We start from the raw sequence: 16,478 nt of genomic DNA on the forward strand, positions 1-16,478 counted from the left end.
GAGTGGGGCCAATTGAAGGCTAAAAGGAAATCTTCTTGTGGAGGCAGAGGGCATGGGAAAGGTACTAAATGAGCTTACACCTGTCATCACTAAAGAGAATGTTTCCAATGAAGAGGTAAAGGAGGTCATAGGGAATTTGGACATAATTAAAAATAAGGAGGAGTTTGACTGTGTTAGAAAAGCTATCTCATCCAGATGGGAAGCATCCTATGCTGCTGAGGAAAGTAAGAGTGGAAATTATGGAGGCCTAGGCCACATTCTTCCAATTCTCCTTCAAAATGGCAATGGCCTGGGGGATCGCAGGTATTACATCCCTGTTAAACACATAGGAGAAGGGTAAACCCAGTAAATAACAGGCCATTCAGTCTAACATCAGTGGTCATGAATTTTATTTAGAGACATCAATGTAGGACAAAATTAATTGGCACTTGGGAAAATATGGGTTAACGAATGAAAGCCAACATGGATTTGTTAATGGCAAATTGTTTGACTGACTTCTTTAATGAAGTGATGGTGAGGGTTGATGGGGGTAATGCAGTTGATGGTGTAGTGGTATTGTTATTGGGCTAGTAATCCAGAGACCCAGGGTAATGCTCTGGGGACCTGCATTTGAATCCCACCATGGCAGATGGTGGAATTTGAATCCAATAAAAACCTGGAATTAAAAGTCTAATAATGACCATGAAACCATAGCCGATTGTCATAAAAACCCATCTGGTTCACTAATGTCCTTTAGGGAGGGAAATCTGCCATCCTTACCTGGTCTGGCCTACATGTAACTCCAGACCCACGTGCCCACAACAATGTGGCTGACTCTTAAATGCCCTCTGAACAAGGGAAATTGGAAATGGGCAATAAATGTTGCCTGAACCAGCGACGTCCACATCCCAGGAACAAATAAAAGAAAAATAGAATTGTTAGCAAAATCGAAGCCCCTGGGATTAAAGGGACAGTGGCTGCATGAATATGAAATTGGCTGAGGGAGAGAAAGTAGAAGAGTAATGATGAGCAGGTGTTCTTCACACAGGAAGGAAGTGTGTAGTAGTGACCCCAGGGGTCAGTGTTAGGACCACGGCTCTTTTGGCATATTTAGACATATGTAATGACTTGGGATATAAGAGCATAATTTCAAAGTTTGCAGATGACACAAGACTATTTAGATAGCTCCTTCATGGAGATGGCACAGGTATGGTAGGCTGTATAGCCGCCTTCTGTGTTGTAAGATTCTAAGATAAAACAGGAGTCTGAGTCTGAAATGAGCTAAGGAATTTCATTTTTAAGCTTAAAATGACAGCTGTGCTGATTGTGGACCTCTGAAAGAAAGGGTCCAATCAATTTACCAGTCATCTGAACTCTCAGAGATCAAGCGTGGATTTCTGCAGTGCTAAATTTATCATTGTTACCTTCATTTAAGCCCACAAAATGGATGCAATAGGATTAAATTTAGGTTTGTAGGATCTTGACTACATTTGGTACTGAGAATGCTTATTTTTACCTTGCAGTTCTAGGTTTTAGCTTTAAATCTATAGTAAATATATTTACGTGGAACCTTGTTAAACTCTACTCAAAACTGAAGATGCTCAACTTTGTACTTAAACAGTCTCTTTTTTTTAAGGATTCCCAGTATAATGGTACCATGAGTGGGGTTCCTAGCATGGAAAGTAGTGTGACTTACGGAACAGGAATCTCCAGAGAATATCAGCATAAGAACCAGTTCAGCTCTTATAGCGTGAAGGGAAACCGATCAATCAGTGTGCCATCACATTATCGAAAGTATTCTGGTCCACAAGGCCCACAGGGTGATAATGAAGTCTTCTATCGAGGCATGTCAAGCAGTCGAAGTGAACCAGATCTCGTAAATATAGAAAATATACAGACTTTAAGAAAACTGAGAAGCAAGATCCGACCTGTAGATCGGACCAAGAGCCTTCAAATAAGGAGACGCACGATCCAACATTCTTCAATGCTTCCAGATACGAAAAGTCAGGAAAATGGAAGGCTAATGTCACTGGCCTCAAAATTGCATGGTTCCCAAAGGGGAAGCTATATTCAGAGAACAATAAATGGAATGCGGTAAGCCTAATTTTGATTTAATTAACTATCACTGTTATCACTTCCCACTTTGGTAACAATTGCTGCCAGAAGTGTGTGGTGGACCAAGATTTCCACCCACAAACCTGAACCTGGTCTCAGCAGATGTCCCATGGTCAACTTCATTAGAACATTTTTGGCAGGCATCCAGTAGTGGTTTTTGCCTGCATGAGGGAACAAGTCATGCTGAGGTGTGGATTTTTGCAACAATTGCAAGCAACTGAAAAAGCCTACCTGCTCCCTTTCATAAAAGATAATGGCCAGTCTTTCTTGAGCAGTCAAGTTTTCCCAGAATTTAAGAACATAATTTGCCTACTGATCAGTTGCTGCAATAGGAATGTTAGGGAGTGGGGTTAAATTTTGACAACGTTAATAAACAAAATAGATGTAAAAATAAAATATTTTGTAAAAAGATAGCTAATGATAAAAGCACATACGAACATACAAACAAGGAGCAGGAGTAGGCCATTCAGCCCCTCGAGCCTGCTCTGCTATTTAGTAAGATCATGGCTGATATTGTAACCTGAAATCTGCACCCTACCTACCCCCATAAAATGAATTCAGTTTCACAAAGAAGGGAAAGGATGATGGTGGGGATGGGGGGCCTGTGGTGGTGGGGTGCAAAATGCAAAATAAAAGCATATGGGCGGGATTTTCCAGCCCCACCCACTGCCAGGGCTGTCCGGTCCTGCCAAAAGTCAATGGACTTTTGGCTGACAGCTGCACCCCCCAAGGCGGGTCCCGCCACAGCGGACTGGAAAATCCCAGCCTATGGGGAGAATTTTCTCCCCATCGGGGGGGTTATGCGGGAGCGGGCACGGGCATGCGTGTAGCCGATTGCCACACGCAATCGGCTGGGCGCTGCCATTTTACATGGGCGGGCCAATTAAGGCCCGCCCAGCTTGACGTGCGCTGAGCACTCCCTGTGCGGGCGGGGGAAGTTGTCTTAAGTTGGGACCTGTGCTCTTTCGCACATGCAGGTGAAAGAGTGCAGAAATCTCCCTGAGGCATAGAGCTGCCTCAGGGAGATTAGTTTTAAGTTTAAAAAATTTAATGAAGGAAAAAAAAAATCTAGGACATGTCCCCTCATGTGAAACTGGCACATGAACTGGGACATGTCTATGAATTTTATTTAAAAATTTTTCAAACCTTTAAAAACCTTCATGAAATCTCACCCCGCCAGTGGATGAGGCTCCATGAAAAATCCGAAGGCCGCCTAGGCTCTTCGTCTGCCCGCCAACCTTAAGGTTGGACGGACAGCTCAGTTTATTGTTTTAATTAATAGTTAACTGACCTCAGGCGTTTGACAGTTCGGCCAAACTGAAAACCTGAATGGCGCGTGGTGATGTCGGGATGCATGCCCAATTTCACCGCGCATTATTTTACTCCTCGGTGAGCGGGCCCCACCCCCGCTCGCCCAGCCGAAGATTCTGCCCTACATGTTCAATTACTTCTATCATTAGCTTTCTTTGAATTAATTTTTTTTGCATCTATTTTGTTTGTTCTGCTGCATTAATAGGATCTTCAACATTGTGATTCTAACTACCATATAGCTGTAGCTGGGTACTTGCCATTTGATAGTGGCTGCACTTATTAGTGTTTTGTATCTCCTAAATGCCGTATTGTTGGGGCCTGCATTGATATCTTGATGCAGTATTCAGTAGTAAACAAAAGCATGCATTTTTCATCCACATAAGATGTATAGCTGCATGCTTCAATGTTTTCATTGTTGCATTAATCTTTCTGACCTTTTCCAGAGAATTTGATTCAGACATGAACCTACAAACAGCAGTGATGCTTTTATCCAGTAAGGATCCCAAAGTCTTGACCTATGCCTCTGCCTACATCCAGCATGAGTGCTTTAAGGAGGACAGTGCTAAAACAGCGGTAAAGTAAAATATCACAAATATCCCTTGAAACAGGAATTTTTGAACAAAATAGAATATCTAGGCTGAAAAGTAAAAGAAGTTTTCCCACTGTGGCATTTTTGACATAAGCTTGTTAAAATTAATAAGTAATTTTTTTTAGAAAAAAAGATTATTACAAATCTTTAATTATGTACAATGTGAATATCATTTCAGTAATCGCTGAGGGATACATTTGCAATCAGATAATTCTTGGTATCCTGGTACATAGATAATATATATATATATATATATAAATGGAATGATGGGGAGTGTGGCATGTGGGGTGTTCTGTCATTGTGATTCGCGATATGATTGCATGCTCTGGGGAATGGTGTAATGCACCATTTCCCTGGTCCATTGCAGTTTACAGAACTTTCCTGCAGGACTTCGAGCAAACTTGAACTAATGTAACTTTGTTTATGATCCCAAGGTGTCCCATAGCGCTTTACAGCAAATTTAAAGCACAGAAGCAGACGATTCAGCCCAACAGGCCCATGCTCTTTATGCTCTACACGAGCCTCCTCCCACCCTTCTTCGTCTAACCCTATGAATTAATTGTTCTTGAAGCATATATTTTTGTAATGAGAAAAACATGGCTGCCAAATGTCATGCAGCAAAGCCCCACATACAGCAGTGAGATATATGACCAGATAAGCCTTTCCTAATGTTGTTGAGTAAGGTATCAGCATTGGGCAGGCGATCTGAAGAACTCCCCTACTTTTCTTTCAATAGTACTGCAGAATCTCACATGTCCACCTGAGAGGACTGGCAGGAATTTTTATCTCATCCAAAGGAGAAGGACATGCACCTCTGATGGTGTAGCACTCTCTATTACTGCAGTGAAGTGCCAGCCTAGATTGTGTTCACTTCTCTGGTATGGAGTTTGAATCCACAACCTTCTGGCTCAGGGATGAGAGTGCTGCCACTGACTGAGCCAAGGCCCTTTGGGATGTCATTTTATTTCCAACTCCACACTGAAGTCTCCTTTCTGAGCCTCTGCATTGGTGACTCATCTTCTAGATCTCTCCCTTATTGGGAAATCTTCTCCAGCCATTCATTCCAAATGACTCTACCCTTTGATTCCAGAATATTACTTTCCCCTCCAACATTTCTGCTGCATCATTATAAGTCAATTTTTCATCCATTATGCATGGCCCTCTCCTTTGGAACCCTTTTCTAAAACAATTTGTCTTGCTACCTCAGTCCTTAAGTTAAAAGCTTCATTAAAAACCTGGAATAAAATAGAAAATACTGGAAATAGTCAGCCGGTTTGGCAATATCTGTGATGAAAAAAAAAAACTTGAGCTAATGAGTGGGATTTCCCAGCCGCTGGGATCATTTGGTCTCGTTGAAAGTCGATGGACTTCTGGTTGGGCCACCGAATCCCCCATAGCGGGTCCTGCCACAGCAAGGCCAGACTTTTCTGGCCCATGTTTCATGTCTTTAATCAGAGCTCATAAAGAGCCTACCTCCCAAGCTCTTAAGTACTTGCTTCATGTCCGCTTCACTTCGCCCGCTTTAAAAAAAAGTCTTTAAGATGTTCCATTTCTAAGAGGCTCTATCTAAATGCCAGATTTTAAACATTTGTGACTAACTGATGTTCAGTATCTGATACCATGGCCAGAACATTACGCTGGGTCTGCGGGCGTGTGCCCGTGAAATGACGCGTGATAATGTCGAGCATGCGTCCTGATGTCATTGCGCAGTCTCGTGATGTTTCGTTCGGTGGGTACGCGCCGGAGTCGGCTGCACGCCTGCCAATAATTAAAAGGCCTATTAGGGCCATTAACAAACTCATTAACTTGAAATCTAACGTTTGACAGCAAGTGAAAAGGCCAAGCGGCCTTTACATTTTTTAGGAAACCTCATCCACGATAATAAACATTAAATAAAAACTTTATTTTGGAATTAAAAACATGTCCCATCTCATGTGACAGAGTCTCATGAGGGGACATATTTAATTAATTTTTTAGTGTCTTTATATATTTTTTTCAAAAAGCACTTCAATCTCACTGACACAGCTCCATGCCTCAGGGAGATTGAAGTGCTCTTTTGCATGCATGCACAAACTGTGCACCAGGCCCGGCTCTCCCTCCTCCCCCCCGCCTGCACAGGCAGCGCTTAAGCACTGCCGCTCGTGATCCCGCAGGGCGGGCCTTAATTGGCTCGCCCGCGTGAAATCGCGGAGTGGAGCCCATCGCAGGCGGTGGTCGGCTGTCCGACAGCCTCTGCCCGCCGCCCCCCCACCGAGCCTGCCCGATGAGGAAAAAATTCTGGCCTATGTGTGCGATTGTTGGATGCTTGTAATACTTATCCTAAGTAATTCATTATGTAATATTACCTATTCAGCTAGAATAAATAAATAATGTGGTTTCCAGATTTACAGAATGGGTGCAATTCCCCAGCTAATGAGCCTCTTGAGAATCAAAAATGACAACATTCAACAATCTGTCTGTGGAGCCCTTCGAAATGCAGTCTACAAGAACACCACCAACAAGCTTGAAGTAAAGAAAAATGGTGGAATCAAACAAATACTTCAGCTCCTGAGAGAAACATATAATCAAGAAACACAGAAGCAAATTACTGGTACAAACTTCTGTTTAATTGAAGGACCTCTTATAGAGTATATCTTATCCCCTATTCCTCTGGTACCTTCTTTTTAAGCACCTCATCTTTTTTCTGTTCTTCCTGTTTCTAAACATGTATTTATGAGCTGAAAATGACTTAAATGCCAAATATAGGCCTAAACATGCATTTTTCTGCTGAAAAAAATGGGTTGTCTTATACACGGGGTTGACTTGTACACTATACCGTAGATCATATGGTCACTTGGGATTTAATTATTGGAGATGGATAATGATGCTGGGATGTATAATTCTATTGACGCAAATCATGTGGCATCAGTAATCTTAGGTGGTTAACAGGTCTATTTATGCTACACTTTCTGCATATTTCCTGGCTATTATTAATTGGCCAAGCTTTTAGAACTTCCATCAGGAATGGGAGCTTTCTTGGTGCACAGTGCAATCAAATATTGCCTACTGCTGTAGGTCCTCTGGCCTTCTGCAGGTTATGAAAGTTGATAAAAGGCACACTATTAATCCATACAGAATTAATAAAAACATATACAATAAAACAAAGTGTTGGAAAAACTCAGCAGGTCTGGCAGCATCTGTGGCTAGAGAAACAGAGTTAATGTTTCGAGTCCAATATGACTCTTTTTCCGAACTCTAGTTCGGAAGATCCTGCTGGACCTGCTGAGTTTTTCCAGCATTTTCTGTTTTTATTTTAGATTTCCAGCATCTGCAGTATTTTGCTTCTATTATAATAAAAACATAGCCTATTATACCTATTTGCTATATTAATACCATTAGTGTTTAGGAAACATGTAATAGTCTAGAAAGACACCGGTGCCTGCCAACTTCTCGTTTGCATTCATTGCCAGGCTACAAGTAGTCCAATTCACTTAAATAGTCTGTTCATGATGTAGACTGTTAAATGTTGTGTTCTACTGTAGAAGTTTGCCACTGTTAAAGACTTGCATATAGACTGTTGTTAATTGATTTATATAATAGAATTGATGCCTGAAGTTGTACAGGCTATGGGTGTTCTTTGGCCAAGATTTCTGTTTCATAAAAAGAGTTGAAAAAAAACTGTTTTAAGAGTGAGACACGGGGAAAAAAGATGAGGATGCGCAAAAAATGTTACTTTATAAACCCCAGCGATTGCTCCAGTTTGTACCTGGGATATTCATTTTGCTAATTATTTTTCATGTTATTAGGGCTTTTATGGAACCTTTCATCATGTGAGAACCTCAAGCAGGACCTGATTAATGATGCTTTGCCGGTCCTGACCGAATCGGTAATTATTCCATATGCTTCTCAGGAGTATGAAGACCAAAAGACTAAGAAGTCCGAGGTTTTCCACAATGCTACAGGATGTTTAAGGTATGATAGTCATCATTTCATTGGTGGGGGAATAAGACTCAAATATTTGTGTAATTAATCATGTAAAATGCATCATTTGTGACAGTAACTACTATTATTTTAAAAAATGGTTCCTCTTCCACAGTTAAGTTTGTCAGTGCTATGGTCTGTTAAGAGGAGGGAGTGAGAGTCTTCCCTAACCAAGGTGACCAACTGTCCCTTACTTTATGGGAACGTCCTGTAACTGAGTCCACTGACCTGTGTCCATGTCTTCATGGTGCTGGGACGCTGTCTATCCCGCCTTTCGGAGCTTTAAAATTCGTGCATGTGCAGTACCCATTGACATCCTGCCTGCGTGCACTGGCAGCACTCCTCACCACCACCCCCCACCCCCCTCCACCCCCCAACCCCCCCCTCAACTCTCTCAGCCTGGCAGCAACCCCTGCCTCCAATCTTACATTGTCCCTGCGAAAGAGTCCCTTAAATTTTTCACCGGGGGTTGGTCAACCTTGTGTCTAACAACTAGGAGTGCTGCTCTGAAATTATCCAGTAGGGCAAGCGTTGTCCAATACATTAGCTACTAGCCACATGTGGCAAATTGGGAATCCAAATGTGGCTAATTGAATTTTTGATCTAAAGTATAAAAAAAAAGTATTAAATGCCCAAATAATTAAAGCAAAATACTGTGGTCGCTGGAAATCCAAAGTAAAAACAAAGCGCTGGAAAAACTCAGCGGGCCTGGTTGCATCCGCGGCGAAAGAAACAGAGGTAACATTTTGTGTCGGAAAACGACTCCTCTTCAGCGGACAAACTTTGCCCGCCCACGCCTCAGAAAGAAAAATACTGTGGGAGTAGGAGGATGTGACATGGATTCTGGATCGCAGAGTCAGGAAATGGCCCGACTTGCATTTCTTGACGCAAGATCCAGTCCACAGTTTGCAACTGGGGAGGTTAAGTGCGTGGGCAAAAATTAGGCAGATGGGGTATAATGTGAGGTTATGCACTTCAGAGAAAGTAAAGCAAAATATTGTTTAAATGGAGAGAGACTGCAGAACTTTTGCAGCACCGAGGGATGCCCTTGTACATGAAACACAATATTGGCATCCTGGTACAGTAGGCAAGAGGGATGGAGTATAAAAATAAGGAAGAATTTTGCCCTCGGCGTGCGGGATGGGCGGGGGCGGTCGGATAGCCGACTGCCACCCACGATCAGCAGCGTTCCGCGATTTTACACGGGCGGGCCAATTAAGGCCCACCCGGCATGATATACGGCTTGGGAGTGAACGCGAAGGGGTGGGTGGGGGGCAGAATGTCCACCGGGTCCAATGGCGACCTGGCGGCCAATTCAAATGCGGCCTCGGCAGCCCCTGGAAGGCTGCCATCGAGGGAACGGAAATCCTGTGAATGGAAACCGTGGCGGGTGGACACGGCAGGCGGGAGGGCAGGCTGGCGGGGCAGTGGGCCCCGCGTTTCTCGGGACGAGTGCCTCGTGGGGGAGGTGGCAGCAAGGAGAGAAACCCTTGTCCCCAGGGTCGGGAGGAGGAGGCCCACCCCTGCCTCACCAAAAAGGCTTGGGAGGAGGTGGTATCCAGAGTCAGCAGCCGTGACGTGGTGAGGCTCAGGCTCGCTGTGTCTGGCTGGCATTGTCTGTATGGAAATGAATGAAAGTCAATGCATGGCAGAACAAAGCGTCTGTCATCAGTTTGACGCAACTGTGAACAGCTGATTGGGAGACTCCACAAAGATCCCCCGCTGACCCCCGGAATTGAAGTTGAGGGCCACCATGAACTTCAGTGCTTCTGAGTTGAGGGCCACCATGAACTTCAGTGCTTCTGACATGGGGTGTCCACCCAGACAGTCGGAGTTGATCTCAGGGCCGATCCCCTGACAGATAGAGGTCACTGTCTCCCTTGAGAGACGGGGTCTCCTTTGGCATTGCACTTCAGACATATTGAGGTAGCTGCATCACCGCCTGTAAATCCTGGCAGCAGGATAATGGCGTCTTTTGCGGCCCCTTCCACCTTGGACTTCCTGTTGGCCCTGCGCCACTTGTGCCTGCGCCTCTCCTTTCACAGGTCGCTCCCCTGAAAGCTGAATAGGGACACCTGGCCTCCTCCACCTCCTGGCCCTCTCTTCCTCTAAGGAGGAGGTGCCTCAATCAGAGACCACAATCCCCATTACCAGGGTAAGGGAAAGCTGACTGATACCTGGAAGGCCCCACGCGGTGTGAATCTCCCGGGGGCCTGGAAAACAACACCTGAGTCCTGAACTGAAGCCTCTAAATTCTCTGAATGGAGCTCTGAAGCAAGATGAAGCTGTCCTGTTCACAGAAGCAACCAGTAGCAAGTGATATCCTGCACTCCTCACTAATCACTTTGACAAGACCACTGACTCCTCTTATCCCGCCCGTGGATGAGGTTTTGCAAATTGTGGCCAACCCGCCTGCCCATTTTGCCTGTTTGATGGCCTAAAAATCGCACGGGCTATGTAAAGTCGGAGACAGTTGGTGTCGCAAAGGCTTTAACTGGCCACTTAATTCATGGTGGGTGGGCCTCCGTCTCCATCGTGAGCCCACCTAGCGAAATATTGCGAGAGTACGCGCTGATGTCGGCACACTCAGCTGACATCAATGCGCTTTATTTAACACTCGAGTGGGTCAGGAGCTAAAAATAGTACTGTGTACAGTTTTGGCCTTTGAGGAATTTTCTTGAATTGGAGACAGCTCAGATGGATTTCTGGTCTGAAGGGGTTATCTTATGAGATAAGATTGAGGTGGTTGGACCTGTACTCATTGGAGTTTGGAAGAATAAGAGGTGATCTTATTGAAATATATAATGTTCTGAGAGAGCTTGGCAGGGTTGATGCTGAGAGGATGTTTCCCTTTGGGGAATCTGGAACAAGGGGACACATTTTCATATATAGTACATATCTACATAAACAGGACTGTTTTTATGGGGTTTTATTTGTGATGGGATTGGTTGGCTTAATTGGCATTAATTCAAATGGCGACACAATGAAAGAGTCATAGAGTCATAGAGGTCTACAGCACAGAAAAAGGCCCATCAAGTCTGCGCCAGTCAAACAAGTACCTAACTATTCTAATCTCATTTTCCAGCAATAGGCCCATGGCCTTGTATGCCATGGCAACACAAGCGCACATCCAAATATTTCTAAAATGTCATGAGGAACAAAAAAACCAAAAAAGTTATTATTTCATTAATATTAGTTATGGAAGCTTTGGAGGTGCTGTCTCTTTTTGCACTCTGTGAAATAAAAACAGAAAATGTGGGAAATATTCAGATGGCCTCAATGAAGGGTCTGCCTTTTATCTTTCAAATACTAATGGCAAATCATGGCCTGTTGTCTATTTCCAGTATTTTTTAAATTTGAGCTTTCAGGGTTTTTTTAATGTCTTGTATGTTACAGAATATGAGATAATATGGAAAAAGTGTAATTTTCCTTCTTCACCTGGATAGATTATATAGAGAGCTGGTGTAAACAATTTAAGTTCCAGCATGGGTCAGATAACGACCCTTCAGGTAATTAGTGATGAATGCTTTGGGGGAAATTGTGCCTTTCACAAGCTCAGAATTTACAGCCAGCAAAGTACTTTCAAAGTTGAGTTTCTGTTGTCATGTTGGAAAATGGAGAAAAGTACATGTGAAAGATATTTTGAGTACATAATACAGATGTAAATTATTGCCCAGAATTAATCAATAAATATAATATCAAAACAAGGGAAGGAAATCTGCCATCCTTAGCTGATCTGGCCTACATGTGACTCCAGACTCACAGCAATGTGGTTGACTCTTGAAGGCCCTCTGAAATGGCCTAGCAAGCTACTCAGTTGTATCAAAATCACTTTAAAGTCCACAAAAAGGAATAAAACTGGACGGATTACCCGGCATCAACCTAGGCACTAGAAATGACAATGGCAAACCCAGCCCTGTCGACCTTACAAAATCATCCTTACTAAAATCTGGGAGTTTGTGCCAAAATCGGGAGAGCTGTCCCATAGGTTAGCCAAGGAACAGCCTAACAGTCATACTCGCGGAATCATACCTTACACGAAAATGTCCCAGACACCACCACCACCAACCCTGGGTATATCCTGTCCACCAACAGGACAGACCCACCAGAGGTGATGGCTCAGTGGTATACAGTCAGGAGGGAGTTACCTGGGAGTTCTCAACAGTGACTTGGGACCCCCATGAAGTTTCATGACATTAGGTCAATCATGGACAAGGAAACCTCCTGCTGGTTAGCACCTACTTCCCCCCACCAGCTGATGAATCAGTACTCCTCTGTGTTGAACACCACTTGGAGGAAGCACTGAGAGTGGCAAGGGCACAGAATGTACTCTGGCTGGAGGGCTTCAATGTCCATCATCAGGAGTAGCTTGGTTGCACCACTACTGACCGAGCTCGTTGAGTCCTAAAAGACACAGGTGCTAGACTGGGACTGCGGCAGGTGGTGAGGGAACCAAAAAGATGGAAAAGCCTATTTGACCTCGTCCTCATCAACCTACCTGTCACAGCTGCTGTTGCTGCTGGCAGTATTGATAGGACTGACCACCGCACAGTCCTTGTGGAGACAAAGTCCCGTATTGTGTGGCACTACCAACATGCTAAAGTGGAATAGGTTTCGATCATCTTCCGATTAGGCGCTTTACAGCTTTCCAGACTTCACATTGAGTTCAACAACTTCAGACCATGAACTATATCCTCCATCTTTACCCCTTTTTTGATCCAACTTTTTAAAATTAATTTTTATTTATTTACTCTTTTTTTATCCTTTCTCCCCCACCACCCCACAGGGCTATCTGTCACTTGTTTCTATGTTGTGCTTTCACAGAGCACTGACCCTTGTTCTGCTAGTAACACATTCTGCTATCTTACCTTTATGCCACTATCAGCACCTTATTTAGTCTTAACACTACCATTAATACGCCCTTTGTGCTGTGTCCATGACATCTTTGTCAATCTCTCCTTAGCTCCCACCTATCCCTGACCTTCTATCTTGCTCCACCCCCTCATAAACAGTGGACGGAATTGTCCCAGATTTGCACAAAGTGCGATAGTGGACGGGAAATGGACGTTTTACCCACCAGCCGCAATAGCAGCTTTTCACAATGTCTCGTCCCAGCCCTGCCTCATTAATCATGCATTCCCAGGTAGCGCACCGCTTAGATGGTGGGTAGCTCTCATTAGCCTTTGCCTGCTACGCCGTCACCTCGCCACTTCATCATGCCGGGTGCCACATTTTAACATGGAGCCACACGTACACCTCTGTGCTTCCAGCCCAGGACCTCGGCACAGAAGGCATGGCACCGAAAGGCAAGAAGACTGCAGGCACAGTTTAATGACACGACCCTCAAGCACCTTTTGGATGCCGTGAAGACCTCCCATGATGTCCTCTACCCTTGCTCTGGCCACAGGAGGGGCAGCAACACGACCACTCTGGCTTAGTAGGAAATGGCAGTGATGGTCAGTGACAATGCTGCACAAAAGAGTTTGGCCATCCAGTGCAGATAGAGGATGAATGATCTCATCTGTGCCGCCAGGGTAAGGCAACCATCTCGTCACTCTAAACTCTCACACTCACAAGCCCATCACACATTCACTGGCATCTCACTCACTGCCAGCTCAAAGGACATCACCACTCACTCTCTCACACACACCCTCACATCTCCATCTGACCTCATTCTCCTCTGGAGACTGCCTCCTTAGCCCTCACCATCTTCAGGTCACTTGCACAAATCAAAATGTGCCCCCACACACACCCTGGGATACCCCTTTCCCCAGTACAACATTTGCCCTGCAGCCTCTTCCCTTGCCTGAGGCCACTTCAACCCCTTCCCCAAGCAAGCCCTAGCCCTGCAGCAGTTGAAAGGCCAACCCGCCTTATAGCTGGTCTGGTAGGTAGAAACCTACCTGTGAGCCCCCCTAAAAGCCATGTGGTGCTGTCTGTGAAGCCTGGCACTGATGACCGCGAGTGCTGCCCGAAGCAAGGTAGGAAAACAAACCTCGAAGTCCCGAGCGAAGTGCAGGTTGCTTATGTACAGTTGCAAATCACATGGGCCGGGATTTTCTGTGCCTGTTGGCATTGGGCATATTTGGTGGTGTGAGTATATGGCGAGAAGGCCAAAAATTGGTTTCACGACGTCGTGAAACCAGTTTGCGATCATCTCTTCAGCCTGTTGATGGCTGGCCACGTTCCCTGCCATCGGAGATTGGAAACCTCATTGTAAAACATCAGTATATTATTATAAGGACTCATCACCCCCCTCCACCCAAAGCTGGATCATCCGCCCAGGTCAGCGTGAAAACACACCAGTGCAGAAAACCTCTTGACAACTGTGATATGCAAAAGTCAGGACTTACCGCCAGGGCTTGCTCACATCGTGAATGTTTGAGGAGCAGAAGTTGCTGGAGCCCAACAGCAATGGGATCTTGGAGGAACATCCATGGCATGCTGGGTGGATTCTCATGGACATGGCTCTACTGCGAAACTGCTCACAGAAGTTGGAAAGTCACCATTGATGCACACAATGGATGATGGTCAAGTGGGTGGGAGGGGAAGGTCTAGGATCAACTGAGAGAGGAAAGGGTGTTGGGGGATGGTGAGGTTGGGAGGGGGGAATGAAGGAGTTGCGGGGGGCGGGGTGAAGTTGGGAGGGGGGCAATGAATTTATCAGCGGGGAGGAAATACGGGTGGGCGAGATCAAGTGCTGCATGGGGGTCTGATCATTGGGTGGGTGGAGATGCAGGTCAGCTCAGATGGACAACTGAAAGAGAACCACAGCAGGCAGCGTTGAAAATGCTCAGGACATTGAGGTGAGTGTGAAACATGAAGGATCCGCGTGCGTGGGAGAGTGCTTGCATGAGGCTCCGAAAGGCCCTGCCACACACACTTCTATCTCCAGAATGACTCGTGGGCCAGCTGCTCCCTCTGTGGTGGCAGAAGATAATGCTGAGGGGCTCACAGGCAAAGGGGATTCAGAGGGAGAGGACAGCCTCTAAGATTCCTGTATGGATGACCGAGGTGTGTCCAGCTGCTGCTCCTCTTCCCTTTGGGTTCCCGGGGGCTTCGGACTGACTCCTTGAGGGGAAGGAGCACCTGGAGGGACGTTGAAGTGCCCTGCGTGATGTCGAGATGGCCCATTTCCCCCTCACGGTGCCACTGCAGAAACTCACCCAAAGCTAACACGATGGAGTACAGGTCTGCACACATCTCTGCTTTCTACTGGACCAGAGCCTCCATGGCATGCTCCCCATGAGATGTCCATACATGCATGTGTGGGCACTACTTCATCAGACAGCAGCGGACGCACTCCTCTGACTCGTGTGCCACTCTGCTGAAGACTTCCAAGAGCTCTGCGTGATGCTCCCCCGCCTTCTGTTGACTCTCCACAATAAGTTGGAAGGCCAGATGTTGAGGCTTGTCATCTGACTCGGACCTCACAGATGCCTGATCCAGCAGTCCTCCGAGTGTCGGGGAGCTCGCACGAACCTGCCTCCCTCCTGCTGTGGATATGTGCGGTGACCACCAGATTGTGAACCCAAGCCTGCTCTAGATCTAGGTCCCACCGAGATATGTGTCTCTGCGCTGGTGGACGGTGTGGGTAAGCGCTGTGATGGGTCTTCCAAGCTGCTTATTTCCAACTCTTTAATGTAGGAGGTGTCCTCTTGGCTGGAGGTGAGGATGTGGATGGAGCTGAGGGACTGGCTGGCTGAGGGTGTTGGTCACTTGTCAGAGCTCCCTGTGAACCAAAATAGAGATAAGTAGTGCATGGCAGCAGAGTGAAAAGCAGGAGAGAGAGCACTCACATTTTTGTTGAGAGGGATGATGTGGTGCAGGATCCTTATGAGGGTTAGCACCGCCAACCTCACTATCAGCGCAGGCACAGTCCATGTCCTTACCATGTCAGTGCGATGGCATATTCCGCAAAGTGAGTGAGGGGCCTAACGTGGGTCACTTCACCCCCAGTCTGGGACCTCTTTCTGCTCATACGAGAAAGTTTCTCCTGCATGAAAACAGATGGAGGGTGTGAGCAGGACACATGGCACTGCGTGGAATGTTTGTGTGGTGAGCAGAGCCATGGACAGGATGAGGACACGAGCTCTAGAGGGTATGAGCTGATGAAGATGTGAGGGTGTGTGTGAGAGAGTTAGTGTTGTTTCCCTTGATGTGTGAGATCCTTGTGGATGTGTGATGGGTTTGTGAGTGTGTGAGTTGAAAGTGATGAGAAGAGTGAGTTACCCTGGCGAAACGGATGAGACCATTCATCCTGTAGTGACACTGGGTGGCTGTCTTCTTTTGCAGGGCATTGGTGTTGATCACTGCTGCCACTGCCTCCCAAGCCAGATTAGTGAGGTTGCTGCCCATCCTGTGGCCAGAGCGGGGGTAGAGGACATCACGGCGAGCCTCCACGGCATTCAAAAGGCGCTCGATGGACGCATCATTGAACCTGGGGGCTGCAGTCTTTTTGCCTTCCTGGGCCATGTCCTTTGCAGCAGTCATGTGCTGGAAGCACTGAGAGGTGTGCATGCGA

General features: G+C 45.9%; 1 protein-coding gene across 1 annotated transcript in view; it reads left to right on the plus strand.

The window, feature by feature from the left end:
- The window catches only part of LOC144683556 (plakophilin-1-like), an 81,587-nt gene that overhangs the window by 25,758 nt on the left and 39,351 nt on the right, over window positions 1–16,478 (plus strand). Inside the window, exons 3-6 of the mRNA XM_078546685.1 lie at window positions 1,616–2,073; window positions 3,849–3,978; window positions 6,377–6,584; window positions 7,780–7,945. Of these exons, the coding sequence (XP_078402811.1) occupies window positions 1,616–2,073; window positions 3,849–3,978; window positions 6,377–6,584; window positions 7,780–7,945 (962 nt within the window). The remainder of the gene's footprint in view (window positions 1–1,615; window positions 2,074–3,848; window positions 3,979–6,376; window positions 6,585–7,779; window positions 7,946–16,478) is intronic.

The sequence above is a fragment of the Cetorhinus maximus genome, chromosome 8 (assembly GCF_964194155.1).
Source record: "Cetorhinus maximus chromosome 8, sCetMax3.hap1.1, whole genome shotgun sequence".
In the NCBI taxonomy this organism is placed as follows: Eukaryota; Metazoa; Chordata; class Chondrichthyes; order Lamniformes; family Cetorhinidae; genus Cetorhinus; species Cetorhinus maximus.